This window comes from Leptonychotes weddellii, chromosome 9 (assembly GCF_054177405.1).
Source record: "Leptonychotes weddellii isolate Sample4059 chromosome 9, ASM5417740v2, whole genome shotgun sequence".
Classification (NCBI taxonomy): Eukaryota; Metazoa; Chordata; class Mammalia; order Carnivora; family Phocidae; genus Leptonychotes; species Leptonychotes weddellii.
The window spans coordinates 10470051-10491331 of NC_138377.1; the positions used below are offsets into that span (position 1 = coordinate 10470051).

Below are 21281 nucleotides of genomic sequence, written 5' to 3' on the forward strand. Positions count from 1 at the left end.
CTACGTAAATAGAATACATGTTTATTTTTATTATTTTTTTTAGAGAGAGAGAAAGAGAGAGGTTGGGGGATGGGCAGAGGGAGAGGAGAGAGAGAATCTTAAGCAGATTCCATGTCCAGTGTAAAGCCTGGATCTCAAGGCCCTGAGATCATGACTTGAGCCGAGATCAAGAGTCGGACGCCTAACCGACTGAGTCACTCAGGCGCCCCTACTATATGGTTAAATTAAAGTAACCTCATATTTTGAATAGTTAATACATGCTCATGGTACAAAATTCAAATTTTACCAAAAGGTGAGCAGCGAAGAGCAAATTTTCCTTTCACTTCTCTTCCCCAGCTGCCTACCCAGTTTCCTTCCCAGGAGACAAACTATGCTAACAGTTTCTCATGTATCCTTCATGAGATGTCTTTTCTTTACATACACAAGCAAGAAGTTGTGTATATATTTTTCTCAAATGGTGACACACTTCTACAACTTGCTTTTACACTTACTAATATCTTCTATGGAGCTATGTAAAATTACCAATATTCTACCATTTTGACTCTGCTGGAAATCCTTCAATATTAAGCACACAAGGAGCTGGTTCAGTCCTTTTTTAAAAAAATAATAAAGTGTAACATACATAAGACTTCATGAATCCTAAGTGGACACTCCTCTGAGTAACCAGAACCCAGATTGCTAATTCGAATGTTATCAGCATCCAGAAGTGCCCCTCGAAGTCCCTACCTCATTCAGAATTCTGTATTATATAAAAGGACTCGTCCAGTATGTACTCTTACGTGTCTAGCTTTTTCTGTTGGTTGCACAATAGTCCGGTTTCGGAAGTCCCCTCCTTTATTTAACCCTATTGGTGTCCAACTGATGGATGTTAAGGCTGTTTATAAACCTTGGCAATTGGGATCAGTGAACAACCTTGTAAATATAATGTATTTAAAAAAATGTTTTATTGTGGGAAATTTTCAGCGTATGCCAAGTAAATAGAATAGTGTAGTAGACATCAGCTTTGACAACTATTAGTATCCTGACATTTTTGTTGAATGCATTTTTATTTTTATAATTTTACACGATTTTATTTGTATTTAAGTAATCTCTACACCCAACACGGGGCTCCAACTTATGACCCTGAATTTAAGAGTAGCACGTTCTTCTGACTGAGCCAGCCAGGTGCCCCAAATGCATTGTTAGAGTAGGATTTCATTTACTTACTAAAAAGATGGCCTTTGAGAAGGCTAACTATGTAGCCTTTGGAGTCTCATTTGTGTCAGTGACCAGCTGTGCGACCAGGGGGGAGTTAACTAACCTCTCTTAATCCCACACCAATAAAATAGAGATCTGATTCCTATGGCACACAGTTACGGTGAGGAGAAAGGACCGCATCAGGGCCTTTCCAGCTGTAGGTAAGGTTTTGTTGATGGGCCCAAGGGAAGATGCACGTGGGGAAGGAGGGGCTCGGACTACTGCCAATCCCACCATGGTCTTTTCTAGAATAGTGTCTTTGGCAAGACTTCATCTCACGAAAAGGTTCCAGTGCTTAAAAACAGAAAGAAAGGAAGAAAAATAAATAATTTGGAACACCCCCCCCCCCATACAATGAATGTGAAACACTGAACATAATGCTTTTCGGTTCTTATCCATCATTCTGCTTTCCCCGACTGTCCTTTTTTGTCTTTTCAAATCACCATTTCACTTGTTAAAATCCCTTTCGAGCCAAGGAACACTTTAAAAAAAAATTCTAATTTTTTCTAGCTTTATTGAGATCTATAAAACGACACCGAGTCCGTGTAAGGTGGACGGCGTGGGGATTTGTGACTGGACACCGTTTCATTAAAGGAGGAACGTGGCCCCCCGAGAATCAGGGGACGAGGGCGGGGCGGGGCGGGGCGCGTGGCCTCGGGAAGGTTTGCATTGCACAAGCTTGATGTCTTGAATCAGCCTCAGCCAGATTCCGTCCTCCTCCTCGTCCCCACCCCCTCGTGCTCCCCACCCCTTCTTCGAGAAAACCGTGAGTCTCCCGTCGCTTCCCCCAAGCCTCTGCTTCCCTGGGTCTGGCTCCCCAGTTACATCCTCAGACTCGGGGCCCGGTCGCTGTGTCTGTCCTGAGTTCAAGTCGTCCGTCTTCCGGACGACGACTTCCGCGGCCGTCCCCAGCCTCCCAAGGGCTGGGGTGCCGGATCCTCCTCCCCCGCCTCGGCCTGGCCGCCCGGGTCGGCCCGGGCAGCGCCGTCCTCGCTGGGTGGGAAGTAAAGGGTCAACGGGCCCTCCCCGCCCCCCGCCCCCCTGCACTTGCCCGCCAATCGCCTCCGGTAGAGATGCGGGGAGCGCGAGTGCGGCTGCTCCGGCGGGGCGGCGGGCCGGGGCTCTCCTCCCAGCCGAGCGCTGGGTCCTGGCAGACGCCCCAAGATTGTTGTGAGGAGTCTAGCCAGTTGGTGAGCGCTGTAATCTGAACCAGCTGTGTCCAGACTGAGGCCCCATTTGCATTGTTTAACATACTTAGAAAATGAAGTGTTCATTTTTAAAATTCCTCCTCCAATTGGTTTAATGCTGAATTACTGAAAAGGGCTAAGCAAAACCAGGTGCTTTCTCTGTGGGCTCTCCAGTGGCTCGGAGGACCCAGGCTCTCCCCTTGTCCTCCCCACGACTGGCTCGTCCCCCTGGAATAACATACGGGCGAGCCCCAAGGGCCCAGAGGGAGCCGAAGTTCAGGGCCGGCTCCGAGGTCCTGCGCAGCCAACTTTTTCTTTTTCCCCTTTGTTGCTCCTGCTCACACATCTTGGACATGCCAGGATTAAAAAGGTAGGTTCCCCCCCGCTCAAGACTTTTTTCCTCCAGGGTCTGGAAACCTTACTAAAAACCTGATGGGTGGAAAATGGCTATGGCTGGGATTCAGGCTGTGTCAGGATATTGGAAAAGGCATTAGCTAGTGATGCAATGATATTGTTAATTATAAAAAGCTGCGCCTCTGTAATTTCCATCTTGAAGCCTTCTTTTGGGAGTGGGTATTTTATAATACGGCTTCAGAAGACAGCATCCGAGAGAAGTCTGCAAAAACCTCAGAGCTTGATGCTCAGTCTTTCTTTTCTGAAAGGGCAGCAAATTTGTGTGTCGTTTTAGAGTATATATATACGTATATATATATGTGTATATATATATATATGTATATATATACACATATATATTTCTAAAGGTGGGAGACCAATTACTAGTTCACTAGCAATCATTTTGCTGCATTGGCTGTTGGACAAGCGGACGGGCTAGCCGAACATCCCGAAATTGGATTTGCTCTATGTCTGTGTGGGATTCACAAAGGGCATGCGACCCAGAAGTTTCAAGCCAATGAAAAGTGGGGACTACAGACAGAAATACATGTAAGCAAACGTTTTGCTATTCTTTAAGGAAATTGCAATTTCAGTCAAGGAATCCTTAAACTTTGAAGAACTTTATCCAGATTATATCTGCAGTCTTTAGTGAACTTTTAAAAATGTAGCTGCTTTAGACAGATGAACTGTGTGTGTGTCGGGGGGCAAGGGTGGTCCTGTATTGGGGACCGGCACTTCTCTGACAGATAGCCCTGAGACTCAGTTGGCCCCTCTGGCTTTCCTTACACTGTAGGCTGGTGCACAAAATGGGTGGACCCACCTGTTTTTGAAAGTTCCAGGGACCAGTTATGAGCATCCAAGTCTCCCCTAGAATTTCTATAGTTCCTTTATTTTTAGAGTTTTCTGGAGTTCTTCGTGACAAGGTGTAACTGTTCGTGAGACTGTGAGAGAGCAGCAGGGCGTGGGTTCCTTCACTTTCAGAAAACCCTCTCGATCCATCGGCCTGAAACTTACTTGGCCCCCAGGACTCAGCTGTGGTTCTTGCAGGAGGCCGGGCTTCAGGCTGGACCTTTCCGAGGAGACCTGTCCCAGGGCTGCCCTCCAGCCAAAGGGAACTGGGAGTAGGGGAGTCGGGGGAGAAATGGGGTTAGCATGCCTTTTCCACTAGCTCTTGGAGCCCACTGCGTTCAGTCAGGCTGTTCTGTCTCCAACATAAACGAGACAGGGTTTTATAACCAAGCGAAAGGAAACTTCATGTGAAGAAACAGGAAAACATTGAAATTCATAATATACAGCTTGGAAAATAAATGTGTTATTGTTCTTCCATTCCTTCCAGATATAAATCTAGCCGTCGCAAATATCAAAAAGCCCTGGGATTTGGCTCTGCACTTTATAAGGTCAGAGCTGTCTCTGGCGTTCTAGAACCTGGCTCACACAGGCACTCAGATGAAATGAAAATGTGTGGACTCTCAGGGTCTTTACTCTTTTGATCGGGGACTAGATGAAGGAAGTGGGCCTGTGTCTTCTAGCACAGTGTCACGGTTCTGTTCTCCCTGGAGGATGTCAGCTCAATTCCAGGGCCCTCCAACTACCCAGGGTTGCTAATTCAGATGAGCCTTGTGTCCTGGATTGAGTCAGCTTTGTCATCTATCGAACCTTCTTTTTATGAAGGGAGGGATTATAAAGTGGAGGTGTATGTTGATAGTAGCAGGTCTTCAAGATCACCTCCTCTGGGAAGTCTTCTCTGACCTTCCTGTACCTGCCTCCAGCTTGGCTCTCATGGCGCTCACTGGGTATTTCTCTCAGTGCCCTTACCAATGTGTATCGACGTTATCAATTCAGGTGGCTCTCCAGCCAGCTCCCCAGGGCAGCGATTGGGTCATAGTTTTGTTGCTCTTCTGTCTAGGGTCCTTGTTTGCAAGTAGTAGTTGCTCGGATAAATCACTATTGAACTGAACAATAATAGCACTAAATAGCTCTTCATTTACATAGATTTTTTTTAAACCATTGTAATAATTTTTTAAAAGATTTATTTATTTATTTTAAAGATTCTATTTATTTAATTGACAGAGAGAGAGAGAGAGACAGCGAAAGAGGGAACACAAGCAGGGGGGAGTGGAAGAGGGAGAAGCAGGCTTCCCGCTGAGCAGGGAGCCGGATGCGGGGCTTGATCCCAGGACCCTGGAATCATGACCTGAGCTGAAGGCAGTCGCTTAACCAACTGAGCCACCCAGGCGCCCTATTTATTTATTTTAGAGAGAGAGCGAGAGAGTGAGCAGGGGGAGGGGCAGAGAGGGAGAGACTCTCAAGCAGACTCCCCACTGAGCATGGAGCCCAACTCGAGGCTCAGTCCCACAATCCTGGGATCATGACCTGAGCCAAAACCAAGAGTCAGACGCTTAACCAACTGTGCCACCCAGGGACCCCTAAACCACTGTAATCATTTTAAAAAATTTTTAATTAAATCTTTATTTTAAGATTTTATTTATTTATCTGAGAGAGAATGAGAGAAAGAGCATGAGCACGGGGGAGGGGCAGAAGCAAAGGGAGAAGCAGATTCCCCGCGGAGCAGGGAGCCCGATTGCGGCACTCGATCCCAGGACCCCGGGATCATGACTTGAGCTGAAGGCAGACGCTCAAGCGACTGAGCCCCCCAGGTGCCCCTAAACCATCATAATCATTTTTAAGTGTAGAGTTCAGCAGCGTTAAGTACATTTCATGTTGTTGTGCAGTCAATCTCTAGAACTCTTCTCATCTCGCAAAACTGAAACTCCCGTCTTCGTGAAACACTGACTCCCTATTCCTTCTTCCACTCCGCCCCTATCACCCACCATCCTACTCTTTGTCTCTAGGATTTTAACTGTTCTGCGTCTCTCATATAAATGGACTCATACAGTATTTGTCCTTCTGTGACTGCTTTAATTCACTTAGTATCACGCCCTCCAGGTTCATCCACGAGGTAGCTTATGCCAGAATTTCCTTCCTTTTTAAGGCTGAAATATATTCTGATCCACACTTGGTTTATCCATTCATCTGTTGATGGACCCTTGGGCTGCTTTCACCTTTGGGCTATTGTGAATAATAATGCTGCTATAAAGATGGGTGTACAAATATCTCTTTACGTCCCTACTTTCACTTCTTCTGGGTGTCTCCCCAGGAGTGGAGTTGCTGGATCATATGGTAAATCCATTTTTAATGTTCTGGGGTGCTGGCACCCGTCTGCCCCCTTGTACCTCCCCACCAGCCCTGCACAAGGGCTCCAATTTCTTCACATCCTTGCTAACACTTGCTGTTTTCTGCTCTTTTGATTATAGCTATCCTGATGGATGTGAGGTGGTATCTATACTGTGTTTTTAAAGCCTATTGGCAACCATGATTTTACTGGATAGAAGCTTGCGGGGGAGGAAGGGTGGAAGTCTCAGGCTCAGAGAGATTCGGTGGCTTGTGAATGGAGAGCCAGCCCGACCCACGGGACTCCTGGACTCCTCCTTCTAAGATTTCCCTCTGCATCCATTCTTCTCCCGGCTGCCCAGGTCCCCTGGCCCCTCTTTGCCATTGGGGCCTATGTGAAGCGTGCTCTGGGATTAGGAGACTTTCCCGAGACACTTCTCTTCCATAGAACTCAAATGCTGCATGTTGGCACTTTCCTTTCATCTTTTGAGGAGGCTGTGGTCTCATTCACTCTGTTACCATTTCAGAATAAAGATATTCGAAACTTTGCGAGAAGTAAAGACAAAGCAGCTGGTCCATACATTGGTCACGCCACAGTGGTGGGTTTTAGATTTTGTCTTTGAAGCAGCAAAACCTTTTATTTAAAAAAAAATGTCATCTAACACATTATCCCAACATATAAAACTAATAGAAGAGACATGATTTTGTTTGGGATGTTTGGGGGTATCTGGAGTCCGCTTTGACCTTGGGAGCACCCCAGCCCCAAATTATATACACAAAGTGGAGTCCCCATTGTAAATACATGGGCAGCCTGAGATCTCTGTCCCCAGCCCTGGATTCTGGAGCTATCTTGGGCATTTATGTCTCGACTTCTTGCTCCCTGCAGGATCCTCACTGTTACCATTCTGGCTCTCTGTCTTCCGAGTCCTGGGAATGCACAGGTAGGATTTTAATTTTGTTTCTTACCTAGAAGCGTGTTAAAAATCAGGGAGAGGGGTCCAGCCATGCATTTTAAAATCCCAGGATTTACAGTTCACCGAAGCTGAGCCCTGCCCTGCGCGCAGATGAAGGCCAGGCTCAGAGAAGTTGACCCTTGCCCTGGGGACAGGGCTGGGACTTGAGTGTTCTGATTCCCAATCCAAGACTTTGAATCGGATCCACTGCCTCCTTTGTGTCTTTTGGGACTTGATTTATGGTAAATGTTAAAAAGTCAGAGGTGCTCTAGGGCTTCTGGGCGGTAGTGCCCTGCATGCATGTGGCCCCCGTGGGTTTGTGTATCTCCCGCAGACATGCATCCCCGGCCGGAGGAGGCGGGTCCCACCTCTGGGCCGAGCCCCCTGGCAGGAGTGTGCACAGGGGGTGGGAGATTCAGGCTCCGGCAGGGGTCTGGGAGAGGCCTGCAGCGCCCAGACCTTATGAAGCCACGTTCGCGTCAGCCTTTGAGAATGTGGGCACATCCCTCCTGCAAACTCAGAGTGGCTTCTCTGTCTCTGGCTCACAAATGAATGAGGCCTCACCTTGGAGCAGGGTGAAGGGGCCACAGGTGGGTGGGGGAATATTTTTTCCCTTCATAGTAAGAATTTTGAAATGGATTCAGGCTATTAGGGATAGAAAGGATCTTGGGAAGAGTAACAGAGACATAGAGCTTGGAGGGCCCTTGGAGTCCTTTGATATAGCCTCATGGTGACAGATGGTGACATCTGGGCCCAGAGAGGACAGTGTCCCGGTCCTGTGTTTACTGCACATTAGGCACTCCACATACATGAACACATCCAGTCCTTGCAGCTGCCCAGAACTAAGCGCTGTCACCCCCATTTTACAGGTGAGCATAGGAAGCTGTGACTAGTGGCTATAGGGAGGAGTTGAAGCCAGGCAGGCTGGTGGACTAGAACCCCTCCCTGGTGCTTAGTTGGTTAGGCAGGCCTGGACTCCGGTCTCCTAGTGTCCCGAGCTTTATGGCACTGCCTCCTGGCTCATTTGCTCCCTTTCTTTTGCCCCGAGGCCCTAAGACTCCTGAGCCCACTTCCATGAATGCAGGCTGAATCCATCCTCTCCGAAAACCAGCCCACAGCGTGGGGAAGCCAAACCCTGGAAGGCGCAGAGAAGGCCAAGGATGGGGTTCCCAAAGTCAAACATTCCTTCTCCGCCTGTTCCTATAAAATGTCCGTCTTCAGGGTCTTCCCCAGAGGCCCATGGACTTTTGGCCCCCGTGACATTTTTCTAAGGCCATAAAGTTGTAAACACAGGTTGCACGTGAAGACCACAACCTTCGGAGACTGTTGAGACCTGTCCATTTCTGGAAGCGTCTTTATGTAATTGTCTCGGGGAGACTGAAATAGGGGGATTTCCCCGATACTACTTTTCTTACAAAACGGGCTGCATCGCTGTGTAGCTTTTTAGGTTAGAGGGTTGGGTTAGGGGGCTTCACAGGGGGCAGGGCACTCACAGGGGCCCTGAGAAGGGGAGGTCAAAAAGCACCCAGAGCAAGAGAGTGATTGCCCTTGAAAGCAGTCATATCCACTCCCAGAAAGAGATGAACACAGGATGTGCCTCATCATTGTGCGGATCAGATGTGATTATTCCTGCTCTTCGTAAGCAGAGCAGGAAACAGCCCCAAATCTGCAGATATTGGGGGTTTTGAAGCAATGGTGCGGGGGAGTTTAAAGCATAATGCTAAGGGTAAAATGATTATAAGAAAATACTAAAAAGAAGGGGGGCAAATAGGCCTTATAATACAGGTGTTGGTATTATGGATGCTTTTTTTTCTTTACTTTATTTCCCGAACTTTCTGTGATGTCCTTATAATACTTTTATAGTAAAAAAATAAATAAATAAAAGTAAGGAACACGACCTTACCTCTTTGTCCTCTCTCCTTCCCTGCAGCAACAATGTACTAACGGCTTCGATCTGGACCGCTCGTCAGGACAGTGTTTAGGTACGAGGCCACCGAGGATCCTGCACTGGGTGGGGGGCCTTCCGTGCCAGACCGATGGTGGGGCCGTTTCTTTCCCAGCTGCTGCTCCATATTATCACATCTGTATTGGCCTGGATTATGGAAGAAAACAGTGCCATAGAATGTCTGAAGTCGATAATGCCCGTTATCAATTTCCTGCTTTGTGGCCAGCCCCATGAGGGGCCAAAAATGAGCAAGGATTGATCCATGTCCCCAAGGGGCTCTCCGTCTGTATTAGTTTCTGATGGCGCTGTAACAAATTGCCTCATACTTCGTGGTTTAAACAACAAAAATGTACCTCACGGCTCAGCTTAGAAGTTATCTATAGATCATTATCTATAATTGTTTGTAGGTCAGAAGCTCTTTAGGGGTTTCCCAGGCTAACATCAAGGTGCCAGCAATGCTTTGTTTCTTTCTGGAAGCTCTAGGGGAGAATCCTTGCTCATGGGTATTATTGGCAGAATTCACTTTCTTTCTTTTTTTTTTTTTTTAAATATTTTATTTATTTATTTATAGAACAGAGAGAGACACAGCGAGAGAGGGAACACAAGCAGGGGGAGTGGGAGAGGGAGAAGCAGGCTTCCCGCCGAGCAGGGAGCCCGATGTGGGGCTCGATGTGGGGCTCGATGCGGGGCTCGATCCCAGGACCCCGGGACCATGACCTGAGCCGAAGGCAGACGCCCAACGCCTGAGCCACCCAGGCGCCCCGAATTCGCTTTCTTTTTTAGAAAAATTGAGATATGATTGATGCATAACATTGTGTGAGTTTAAGGTGCACGAACTTACTGATTTGATACACGTACATATCGCAATATGATCTTCACCAGAGCCTTTGCTTAACACCGCCCTCACATCACGTAGTTACATTTCTTTTCCTACGGTGAGAACATTTAAGATCTACTCTCCTAGCAGTTTTCAAGTCTCTAGTACAGTGCTGTTAACTATCCTCACCATGAGGCCCATGAGCTCCCCAGCACTTATTTGACTTATAACTGCAAGTTTGTGCCCTTCACCAGCCTCTCCCAGTCCCCAGCCCTTGTCAACCACCATTTCACTCACGATTTTTATGAGTTTGGCTTTTTTGATTGCACGTATAAGGGAGATCATACAGTATTTGCTTTTCTGTGACTTACGTCCATCCATGGTGTTGGAAATGGCAGGATTTCCTTCTTTCTCTTGGATGAATAATATTCCATTGAGTATGTGTGTACAAACGTGTGTGTGTGTGTGTGTGTGTGTGTGTATCCTGATATAAACACGTCTTTATCCATTCATCTGCTGACGGACACTTAGGTGGCTTCCACGTCTTGGCTATTGTGAACGATCCTGCAGTGAACAGAGGAGTGCAGACATCTCTTTGAGATTCTGTTTTCATTTCCTTTGGATAAATACCCAGAACTGGGATTGCTTGATCATAGGGTAGTTCTATTAGTAATTTTTTGACGACCTTCATACCATTTTCTGTAGTGGCGGGACCAATTTATGTTCCCACAGAATCCCGTTTCCTGCGGTGGCAGGACTGAAAGTCCTGAGTCCTTGCTGGCTGTCAGTAGAGGGCCTTTCCTGGTTTCTAGAGGCCTCCTCATTCCTTGCCTCATGGTTCCTTCCAGCCCCCCCCCCACCATCTTCAGAGTCACCACTGTGAGTTAAGTCCCTCATGGGCTCTGGATCTCTTCTTTTTCCATTGTCACATCTCTCTGACCAGCCCTTCTTGCCTCTTCTTCTTCTTTTAAGGACTTAGGTCATTACACTGGGTCCACCCAGATAATCTCCTACACCCCCATCTCAAGGTCACCTGGTTAGCAGCTTTAATTCCTTTCATTCTCCTTCGCCAGGTAACCTGATGCAGTCCCAGGTTCTGAGGATCAGGACTGACCTCTGGGGGCTATTCTCCTAGTACGTCATCTAGTGGAAGAGGTAGACCTAGACGGAGAGTCAATAAAGAAAGTCTTCATTGAGGCCACATTTGAATTGAGCATTGAAGGATGAGTAGGATCCTGAGAAATGGCATTCCTGGTGGAAGGAACCGCAGAAGCAAAGACCAGGGATGGAAAGGACGTTCAGAGTATAGAATAGTTTGTTGTGGATGGAGCACAGCATATATAAAAAGATAATAAGGCAGCCCCACTTGCTCCCACCTCGGGGATGTATTTAGCTTTTTGATTATATTTGATCGAAGCCAGATCATGTATCTTCCCAGAGCTCACATCAGCTAAGAACCAGAGGGGAGAGAGATGGTTCCAAAAAGTGACGAGTGCTAAGGAACAAAACCCTGCCATGGACAGTCTAGGCTGGCACTTAGATTTGAAGTGCTGGGGGACGAGGATGGGCCAGGAGATGAGAGGGTGGCAACCATTGTTTTCTGTCCCACCAGACTTCTGGAGGGTCTCAGGCTTACCGCTAGAGAACGGGGCATCTGAGCCTCAACGTTTCTCTTTCCTGAGCTGGGAGTTGGTGTGCGTGTCTCGGATAAGCTGGCTGGGGTGAGCATGTCTCCCCCAGCCTCCCGTCCCCCGTGGAGTGACCCCAAGACTGGTGAGAGGGCCCAGCGCGTGGGCTCAGGCATTGGGCTGCTCGTGCTGGAGCCAGAGTTCAGGCATCCCCTGCCCCCACTCCTTGCAAGGCCGATTTTCTAGGGAACCTAGCTCCCCCGCTCCAGGCCTAACAAGCAGAACACCAGCCTGGCTGGACACGGGCCTGTTTGCTGGCACCGTGTGAGCTGACTTGCCAGTAAGCCTCCACTTTCTTCACAAGTAACTAGCTCTCAGCCAGGCCTTGTCTTCCTTGATGCAAGGGACTCTCTCTCCCCTGCCCAGCTGTTATTTGGAGTAGAAGTGGGAATAATTATGAGGTCCATCCCAGTGTTCCCGAGTGTCATATGGGTACATGGGAGCACCTGGGATGTTTTTAGATGGTACACTCACAGATGAATGCTCTATTTCCATATTTAAACATACATTTTTACTGGTACTTTCTGTTTATGTTAATTGGCAGTGTTTCCTTGGGTTTCACATGTGGGTGATAATACGGGGTTTGCGGCTACGGCTCACACTGTGATGTGGTCTCTGATGGCTGATCTTTGGGCGACGCTGGTCAATGGGATTCAGTTTAGCCGGCGTTTGAGCGTCCCTTCAGCGATGAGCCAGGGACTGCCCTCCGTGTTTGGGCGCAGATGTTGGTACAGACTGCTTTGGGATCCTTGGCTGAAGTAGGCACCATGCACAGCGTGGCCAGGGAGCCGCTAACCCTCATCCTTTCTGTGGTTTCCAGATATTGACGAATGCCGGACCATCCCGGAGGCCTGCCGAGGAGACATGATGTGTGTTAACCAAAACGGCGGGTATTTATGCATCCCCCGAACAAACCCAGTGTACCGAGGGCCTTACTCGAACCCCTACTCGAACCCCTACTCAGGTCCGTACCCTGCAGCGGCCCCACCGCTCTCAGCTCCAAACTACCCCACGATTTCGAGGCCTCTCATCTGCCGCTTTGGATATCAGATGGATGAAAGCAACCAGTGTGTGGGTGAGTAGCCCAGAGTCTCAGGCTTCTGTGCTCTGGGGAAGTCTTAATCCGGCAATGATGAAGTCCTGACCCGTGAAGCAATGACTTTCTTTCTACAGAGTTCCTTCCCGCTTAGCGGCCTGTTGTCCCCGAGAACCCTCCCACCCAAGAGTAGCTTAGATTGCTGTCACATCATGGTTCTCATCCAGAAAGCCGATTTGTTTTTTTTTGTTTTTGTTTTTTAAAGATTTTATTTATTTGACAGACAGAGACACAGCGAGAGAGGGAACACAAGTAGGGGGGTGGCAGAGGGAGAAGCAGGCTTCCCTTGGAGCAGAGAGCCCGATGCGGGGCTCCATCCCAGGACCCTGGGATCATGACCTGAGCCGAAGGCAGATGCTTAACCGACTGAGCCATTCAGGCGCCCCCAGAAAGCCGATTTGTTTTTTTCTTTATTTTCATCTGTCTGTCTCTCTATCATCTATCTATTTAAAGACTGAGCTTATATTTTTTCCATTCAATAATAAATGCATCTGGTTTAACTTAGTGAATCCCAGAGAGAAGATCTAGAAAGGACCAGCACTTTCTCTTCAACACTCCTCACCCTTGAATGAATGTATATTCTTGAAATAAAAGAAGTCTTGAAGGCCACGGCCAACCATTCTGGAAAGAGAGTGGGTTCCTTGGGTGGGTGCCAATGTTCTTTTGGCTAAAATGAGCCTCACTGATGGGAACTCACAGCAAGAGTAGACCTCTGGGAGGAAGGAGACCCCACGTGGCACGAGGCCCCAAGGGGGTTGGCAAGTGGTTTGACTGGTGCCCTAGTGAGCTTTGGTGTCTGTTGGCCAGTGTGGCCTTGGTGGAGGGTTACCTGGGATCCTTCCTTGGTTGCTTTGATGGTTGGACCAAAACCCTTTGTGACTGTTTCCAGCTTTGGCAGATGGTCTAGAGTGATGAAGGCTCCAGACTTTTTTGATCATGTACCCCATATCCAAGATCTTTTTGAGCCTGGAGCCCCATGATATACATATTTATAAATTACATACATATTCTGTTATAGTAATATGGTTTGAGGAGTGTAACACATACATTCAAAGCTAGAACATTTTAGAAGATGTGATAAAAATAAATGTGCTTTGAAGTTCTGATACTTCCTTCCCATACCTCAAAAGTTCTGGAGACCACTGGTGTACCTAGTGAGATCTTTGTTGGTCCCATTTCAGGGCTCTGAAGTATTGAGCTTTTAGAGAGGCTTGGGTTGGTTATTTCGTAATGTCTTGTATATGCTCATGCAAATGAGTGTGCATTTCCATCTGGATACATGGAAATAGTATGCAAACAAGTGTCCTTCAGAGCTGCAAGGGGAAATTGGATGCACCTGGACCCAAACTTCTCCATTCTTACTGGTCGCAAGGGACATGGGGTGTGTATGTGTGGGAGAGGGGTGGGGGACGGAGGAAGGAAGAGAGAGAGGGAGAAGGAGGGGTGGGGAGGGAGGGAGGGGAGAGCTGGTTGATGGTCACTCTGAATATAGATGAGTGGGCAGAGGCAAAGAGTGTGGGGCCCAGTCAAGCCACGGACGCGGTTTGGTGGAGAAGGAGGTAGCCTACTTCCTTAAAATGTGCAGCAGGACCGCCGCAACTGGAAGGGACTTTACCAGTTGAACTTCTGCTTCTTCATCTTCTAGGAAAGGGAGCATGGACTCCAACAAGTTAGCGATGACAGAGGTTAGGATGGGAGGCCACTGGACTGATGACCAGTATCTACCTTCCTAACTCGGCCACATGACCTCTCTTGTCTGGTAGAAAAAAAATGATCCCCAAAAGAAAGAAGAAGAGAAGAGAAGGAGAGATTGGGGGATGCCTGGGTGTCTCAGTTGGTTAAGCGTCTGCCTTCGGCTCAAGTCATGATCCCAGGGTCCTGGGATGGAGGCCCACATCGGGCTCCTTGCTCAGTGGGGAACCTGCTTCTCCCTCTCCCTCTGCTCCTCCTCCCCACCCATACTCTCAGTCTCTCTCTCAAATAAATAAATAATCTTTAAAAAAAAAAAGGGAGAGATTGGGGTGGAGCTCCTCTTCCAGGATGTCCTGTGGGGCTGGATGCACCGAGTGCAAGACTGGAAGTGAGGAAGAGGGTGTGATAACCCATCGGGGTACTCCGGGATTTCAGAGGGGGCCTCAGGGTGCTCTGCCTGATGTCTGGGGTGATCCCAGAGGCCCCTTTGAGGAACAGCTGGGAGCTGCTGCACGGCTCCCTGAAGTGGCCCCCTCCCTCCCACAGACTCCTTTCCAGGATCCCAGGGCTCTTGAGAAGAAGGATGGGGCTGGAAAACCTATTCACCTCCTGGTCCCCATGACGTCATGCAATTTTACAGCTCCCAACCTGTCACACGGGAGATGCGGAGCCTTCATAATGGCCCTTTTGTAAGAAGAATAGAATCAAGGAACCCTAGCGAGGCCTGGCACCGGGCCCATCCATTTCCAAAAAGTTCAGCATTATGCATTCATAAGTTCTGAGTTATTTCTAACTTCCCTTCCCTGCACCCCACGGTTTCCTGATGTACAGAGGTCCTTCTGGGCATTGTAAGAGGTGGCGTCACAGGGGAGGGGCAAGAGAAGGGACCAGGAAGGGAGTCTGCTTCCCTCCAGAAACAAGGATGCGAGAGGTGCGCTTGAGAACAGGCAAAGGGAAGCTAGGCACAGAGATGGCTGAAGAGGGGGAAGGCACCAGGAGGGGGCATTGTTAACAAAGGAGGAAGAGGTGAGCACAGGGTTCTCACCACCTGGAGGAGGAGAATGCTGGTCTGAGCTTGAGGAAGCGTGGAACCAGCGGTGTGTGATTGGGAAGAACTGGGAAACATTTCTGAAATTTGGGTGTCCTAGGAGGGAGGACAGCTTCTCCAAAGGAGTCTTCTCCTCCTCCCCATCAAGATGAAACTAATAAACAAGAATGATGAGGCAGTGGTAATAAGAGCAAACTGCTTCCCCTTTGCGGGGGGGGGGGGGGGGGGTTATTTACATGTGAATTAACACATTTACTCCTCAGACAACCCTGCTGTGGTAGGACTGTCATTATTCCTATTATACTGGTAAGGCCCCCAAGCCATTTGGAGAGGTTAGGAAATCCAGCCGAAGCGAACGAGGATGAGTCAGGATTTGAACCCATTCAGGCTCTGGATGAGGCTTGGCAAGTTTAAGGTTTGTTCAAAGCCTCTGAGAGAGTCTGTGTTGGAGCCCTGATTAAACACGAGGGCCTTCTCTTGCCTTTTTTTTTTTTTTTTTGGTAATTAAAATTTTTGTCCTGTAAAATTCGGAACCTAGACAAAAGCAGAGAACGAAATGAACACTACCTACTTATCACTCAGTTGCTCTAATTATCAGCACAGACCCAGCCTTGCTTGTCAACTTTACTCTCCCCCAGTGGATTAATTAAAGCAAATCTCAGGCATCATATAACTTTATCCTTAAATACTTCAGGATGTATCTCTAAGAGATAAAGGTTCTTTAAAAAAAATAATCCCAACACCGTTACCAAACCTACAGAAATCAACAATAATTCCTATTTATCGTTATATCCAGGTGGTGTTCAAATTTCCCTGATCATGTCATAAAGGTCTTTTTTTTTTTTTTTCTTGTTGGTTTGTTAGAATCAGATCCAAATAAGGTCTACAAATTGCATTTTGTTGACAAGTCTCTTAAATGTCTCTTAATCTTTTTTGTTTCTCTTGCCTGTTCTTGTGGACGAGGCGGAGTTGTTTGTCATGTAGAATTCCTTACATTTGGGATTTTGCTGATCACGTTTTTGGGGTGGTATTTAGCATATTCCTTCATGCCTTCTGTTTTTCTGTAAACTGGTAATAGTTAAATCTAGAGACCTGATCCAATTCAAATTAAATTTTTTTTGGCAGACTGCTTCATAGGTAACACCCTTGCTCTTTTGTCCTCTTTCTGCCCTGCTTTCTCCTCATGAACTATAAGACAAGACAAGACATATATTTTCACCGTGGCTTCCTTTTTCTGAGTTTTTTACCCAGTTTCAAAGAAGCAGTTTCCTCCCTTGTGTCCAAATTAGACTGTGGCTCATCTCTGCAGACCAGGCAGGGCCAGACTCAGGGCACAGGTCCCCGGTACCCCTGAGTTTCCTTCTCGCCTTCTCTGTTTTGCGTTCTGCTTTGGAGGCAGCTAGACCCTGCTCCTTCTGGAACAAAATTCAGCCTCAGGTTTGAGTCCCCCAACCCCTAGATGTAAATCGGGGTCACCCGGGACACTTACGGAGTGAATAGTGACCCAAGAGTTGCAGCCCATGAGCCAAGAAAGTTTTGTGTCATCAAGAAAACTGGCATCTTGGCTTGTGGGTGCTCAGCCTTACAGCTACCTCGTGAGGGCGGTAGGACTCATGGCTGGTTAGGATGTGTCCTCCAGATCCTGGGCCCTTGGGAGATCGGTGGCCAGCTTCTCTGGCGATGGAAGGCCAGATGGACATGGTTAGTCATCAAGGAGGAAAGGGCTGCTCCAGGGAAGTCTTACCTACCTGGATGCACCCAAGATGCAGATAAAAGGTAAAATCAAGCACATATCAAGGGGTCTGAGCTGGCCAAAAGACTTTGAAGAGGCAGGATGCTGTGGGGTTTACAGTGTGGGTGCTGAAGGCTCAGGAAAAGGGGAGCTGAGCTGAGGGGCTGGAGCACCCATGGTTTGAACCCCCACTCAGGAACCTTCCTACCGTAGCACACTGCTTCGGAGAACAGCACCTTCGGCCAAGATCCCTGAATATGGATGCCAGTTATTTATGTGTGTTTATCCCCTTTGGGGCTCACTTTGTCACCTCTCTGGGTGGACATTCTTAGTTCTGGCTTTGCCAATCAACTTGGCTTAGCGGCACATTTAGGGACTCCACTGGTGACAGATGCTCATGGAATGTTCTGCGGTTGAGCAAGCAGTCTTGTACTAGAGCCCAGGGACTTCAGGGGCTCTTCTGGTCATTTGTGAAATTATGAGCAATGCCATTATTCTCTTTTCTGGCCCGGGGATTTGTCATTTTTTTTTTTTATTTATTCATTCGAGACACAGAGATACAGAGAGAGAACATGAGCAGGGGGAGAAGCAGAGGGAGGGGGAGAAGCAGGCTCCCCGCGGAGGAGGGAGCCCGATGCGGGGCTCGATCCCAGGACCCTGGGATCATGACTTGAGCTGAAGGCAGACGCTGAAACATCTGAGCCACCCAGGCGCCCCATGGGGATTTGTCATCGATCAAAGCGCTTGAGTAGTCAGGTAGGCACACATATGGATCTTTCTGGAAGATGGATGGTGCTAGCCTGAGGCTTTCTCTTGAGTTATTGTTCCTGAAAACCAGCCAGTTTTTATTAAACTAATGTTGAATGTAACCAATGGTAACAGAGCACCTGTTGGTGCCAGGCTATGGCCTGGGCACCGAGGAGGCAGGGTGTCTGGGCATGGCCATGGGGCTCTTCTCCAGAGGTTACCATCAAGGAAGGGAGATTAGACACAAAAGAAGCAGCTGAAATACTAGGTAGCCTGTGACGGGTCCCCGAGGTGGTGAAGAGAAGGCAGAGGTGGGAAGGCTGTGCGTTCTGCAGCGGAGAGGGCTGGAACTTGGACGTCAGACTGGCCTCGATTCTCACCCTGGTTTGGCCACTTCCTGGCTGTGAGCCTTGGGTCTCAGTGTCCTCATCTCTGAAATGGGCACAAGGTCTAACTCACAGAGAGTGTGGGAAAATACCTTGTCCAGTGTCTGTATGGGGTATCGCTACGGAAACTGTTCATCAGGAAAGACTCTAGGGTCTTGCGATGACAACCTATAGAAAGATTCATAGCGTCTGAAATGTACTGAAAGCCTCATTCTTTAAAACCTTTAAAATGACTGAAAACTGAGCATGGTACACACCCACCTTGGAGACTTTTCAGGATGTTGCCCAGTTCCTTCCCTCGTGAGATTTCAGTCAGATTACGCTTCCAGAAGCCAGCAAAGCCTGGGTTTATTTAAACTGTGAAACAAGCAGTGAGAAGTCATTCCAACCTGACATTCATTCCCAGCAGATAAGGCAAGGACAGGAGCTCCTGGAAACTTCACTTAGCCCCCCATGAGGCGGCTCCTGCGGGCTTTTCTCCCTATTTTTTATAAAGGCTTGGGCTGTAACTTGAAACCATATCCTCAGGGATGAGACCAGAAGGAAATGCAGGAAGCGCAGGCGACTCGGTTCCTTTGGCTGCTGAGGGCACTGGGACCAGGCAGGCCTGGAAGGAAATGGGACCAGGCTTGAGTCAGGGGCTCCACAGTTGGGTTTGCTTCCGCCGTCCTTGTGAACCGGGCCTCAGTGAGCTTGTCAACATGCAGCCCATCTTGCTTCAAGTCTTTCCCAGTCATTGGCTGGGACAGGTAGCCTCTCTGAACCTCAGTGTTTCCATCTGTAAAGAGGGGGGAACCGTACCAACTTCCATAGGATATTTGTAAGAATTAAATGAGGTATGCACATAAATGGTCTGGCGTGGAGGCTGGCTTGTGGTAAGGGCTAATAACAGGTTAGTTCTTATAATTACTGTTTTCATTATTTCAAGTCCAATCATTCCGTTATGAATTCTCCTGCTCCAAATCCTTAGTCCTGTTATTCTATTAGCATTTGTTATTTCCCCTGGAATTAGGTTTAATAGCGCATGACTTTTGGAGGGTTGAGGGTTGGATTCTAGCCACTGGTTGGCATGAGGGGTCTCCAAGGAGACCTCAGCAGAGAAGGGACTCCAGCAAGTATGAAGACAGCTCTTCTCCCAGGAAAATGCATGTTCTGCCTCAGCAGATCTGCGGTGGGGTCCTGAGCTTCCAAATTCCTCACAAGCTCCCCAGTGATGCGATGCTGTTGGTCCCAGAACCACACTTTTCAAGCAAGGCTGTAGTCCATCTGTCTATTCTTAGATAGAACTGCATCTAAAGAAACGTTAAGGGGGCCTGGCTGACTCCGTAGAGCATGTGACTCTTGATCTCGAGGTCATGAGTTTGAGCCCCACATTGGGGGTAGAGATTACTAAAAAAATACATAAATAAAAACTTTAAAAAAATAAAGAAATGTTAAAACTTAATTTTTAAAATGTAATTCCCATATTGTTTGAATCTATTAGAAGGCTGTATTATTTTTGTTTAAAAACAAAAACACCGCCTCCCCCCCAATTTTTTTAAAGCCTAAAGTGAGGCAGACCGAGTGGGAAAGGGACCAGAGAGGACATTGAGAATAACTGAACAGATTTGCTATTTATTAGCTGTGGGGCATAAGAAAGTCACTCGGCCTTTCTGCAAAAAGAGGGGATAGGAGGATGGTAAGGGTCTTAATTTGGGGTCTGCAGCTAGAATTCAGGGGCTCCATCATCACGTTTTTTCCCATTAACTTCTAGTGAAATTTGTCATTGTCATCCATTTTGGAGGCAATAAGCTGTATGACCCTCAGCGGTCCCTGGGGCAGTATTAACGGGAGAAACACAGCTATTAACACACCACGTTACAGCTGTAACAGTTCCTCTGAAGTGTCTTGAAGTATTTGGCATATTTTGAAATATCATTCTCACTAATCGCTACTTCAGAATTGTCCATGATAGCACGCTGCTGTCCCATCTTGTTATGTACTGCCCTGATGAAGAAGCCTATATATTCCTACATCACACATCTATTTTAAAAATATTTTAACTGCCTCTCAATATAATTGGTCTCCCTGTGAATTTAATTTCGTGCAATTCAAAGCATTCTTCTGAGAAGGGATCCATGGGCTTCCTCCATCTGTAGAACAGGTTTGTGGCGTGCACACCAAAGGCTTAAATTCCCTGGAGGAGATGACTTCTCGGGTCTCCTCCAATTCGAGAACGTTCTGCTTTTCTAAATCTTCCCAATCCTTAGGAAGACAGTCTGGATTTTCCGTTCGTGTGTTCTCATCCGGATTGCTCCGTGACGTGGCCCTTCTCGACTTCTGGGTTTCAACCAGCACACGTGCTCAATGACATCTGCCAGGACTGGGTCTGTCCTCCGTGCATAAGGAAGCCCCTCCCACCTACAGCTGCAGTCGCCTTTGGGAACTGGCCCTGGCCTGCGGTGGCGAGGAGGTGCGGTGCGCCGACCGGCCCCCACACCGGGGGGTGGGGGGGTGGGGAGGGCACCCACTATGGGACCCGCCCAGCCCTTGGTGCCTTTGTGACGTACGCACGTCCCCAGTGCCTAGCACGGCAATTTTCTCAATGACCTACACATTTTTCTTGGCTCTCACCTTATGTTCCTTGGTCTGGTCCTGTTCCTTTCAATTATGTTCCATTCTGGAATTAGCCGGTTGTGTGTGACAAGCAAGTGGTGTTGCAAGAGGTTGGAGGAAGTGTGAACTTTCAACAGCGGGTTGATTCAGCTCTGCTCTTGATGGTTGTGGCCAAGGTGGGCGTCTGAACAGCTCGCCGGAGAGGGCCTGCTGGAGGGCAGCAGGGCACCGTTAGCTGTCGGGGCCAGGGCTGATCGGACTGCGTAGCCGTGTGTGTGTTAAACATGTGGGAGGTGCATCCTGTGATGCTTCCATAGTGGTGTGAGGCTTCCAAGTGCATTGGGATGGAAGAAGGTGATTGCATCTTCTCTTTTGTCATCAAGGCTACTGGTAGATTTCTTTTCAAATGTCCTTTTGATGGAAGGGGATCGAGTACACCACTGGCCAACTCTAGAATGGCACCACTCACATAGGTTGGCAGCTCCCGTAGATATTCTCCGCAGCTCTTACCTGCTTGTGTGCCTGGTGTCGCAAGGGCATCTGTGGCTCCTACCCTCGCCCCAGCATGATGCAAGAAACAGAGTGATTTGGGAGC

At 48.1% G+C, this 21281-nt stretch overlaps 1 protein-coding gene across 2 annotated transcripts in view; it reads left to right on the forward strand.

Moving 5' to 3' along the window:
• Positions 1 to 2191: 2191 nt before the first annotated feature.
• The window catches only part of FBLN5 (fibulin 5), a 76088-nt gene continuing 56998 nt past the window's right edge, over positions 2192 to 21281 (forward strand). The window contains exons 1-4 of one of the 2 annotated variants that reach the window (XM_081830046.1): positions 2192 to 2793; positions 6874 to 6928; positions 8871 to 8922; positions 12211 to 12465. In XM_081830046.1, coding sequence (XP_081686172.1) covers positions 2777 to 2793; positions 6874 to 6928; positions 8871 to 8922; positions 12211 to 12465 — 379 coding nt within the window. In that variant the 5' untranslated portion in view covers positions 2192 to 2776. Of the gene's footprint in view, positions 2794 to 3187; positions 3366 to 6873; positions 6929 to 8870; positions 8923 to 12210; positions 12466 to 21281 lie in introns of those variants that run through there. The other variant, XM_081830045.1, reaches the window with a different exon arrangement.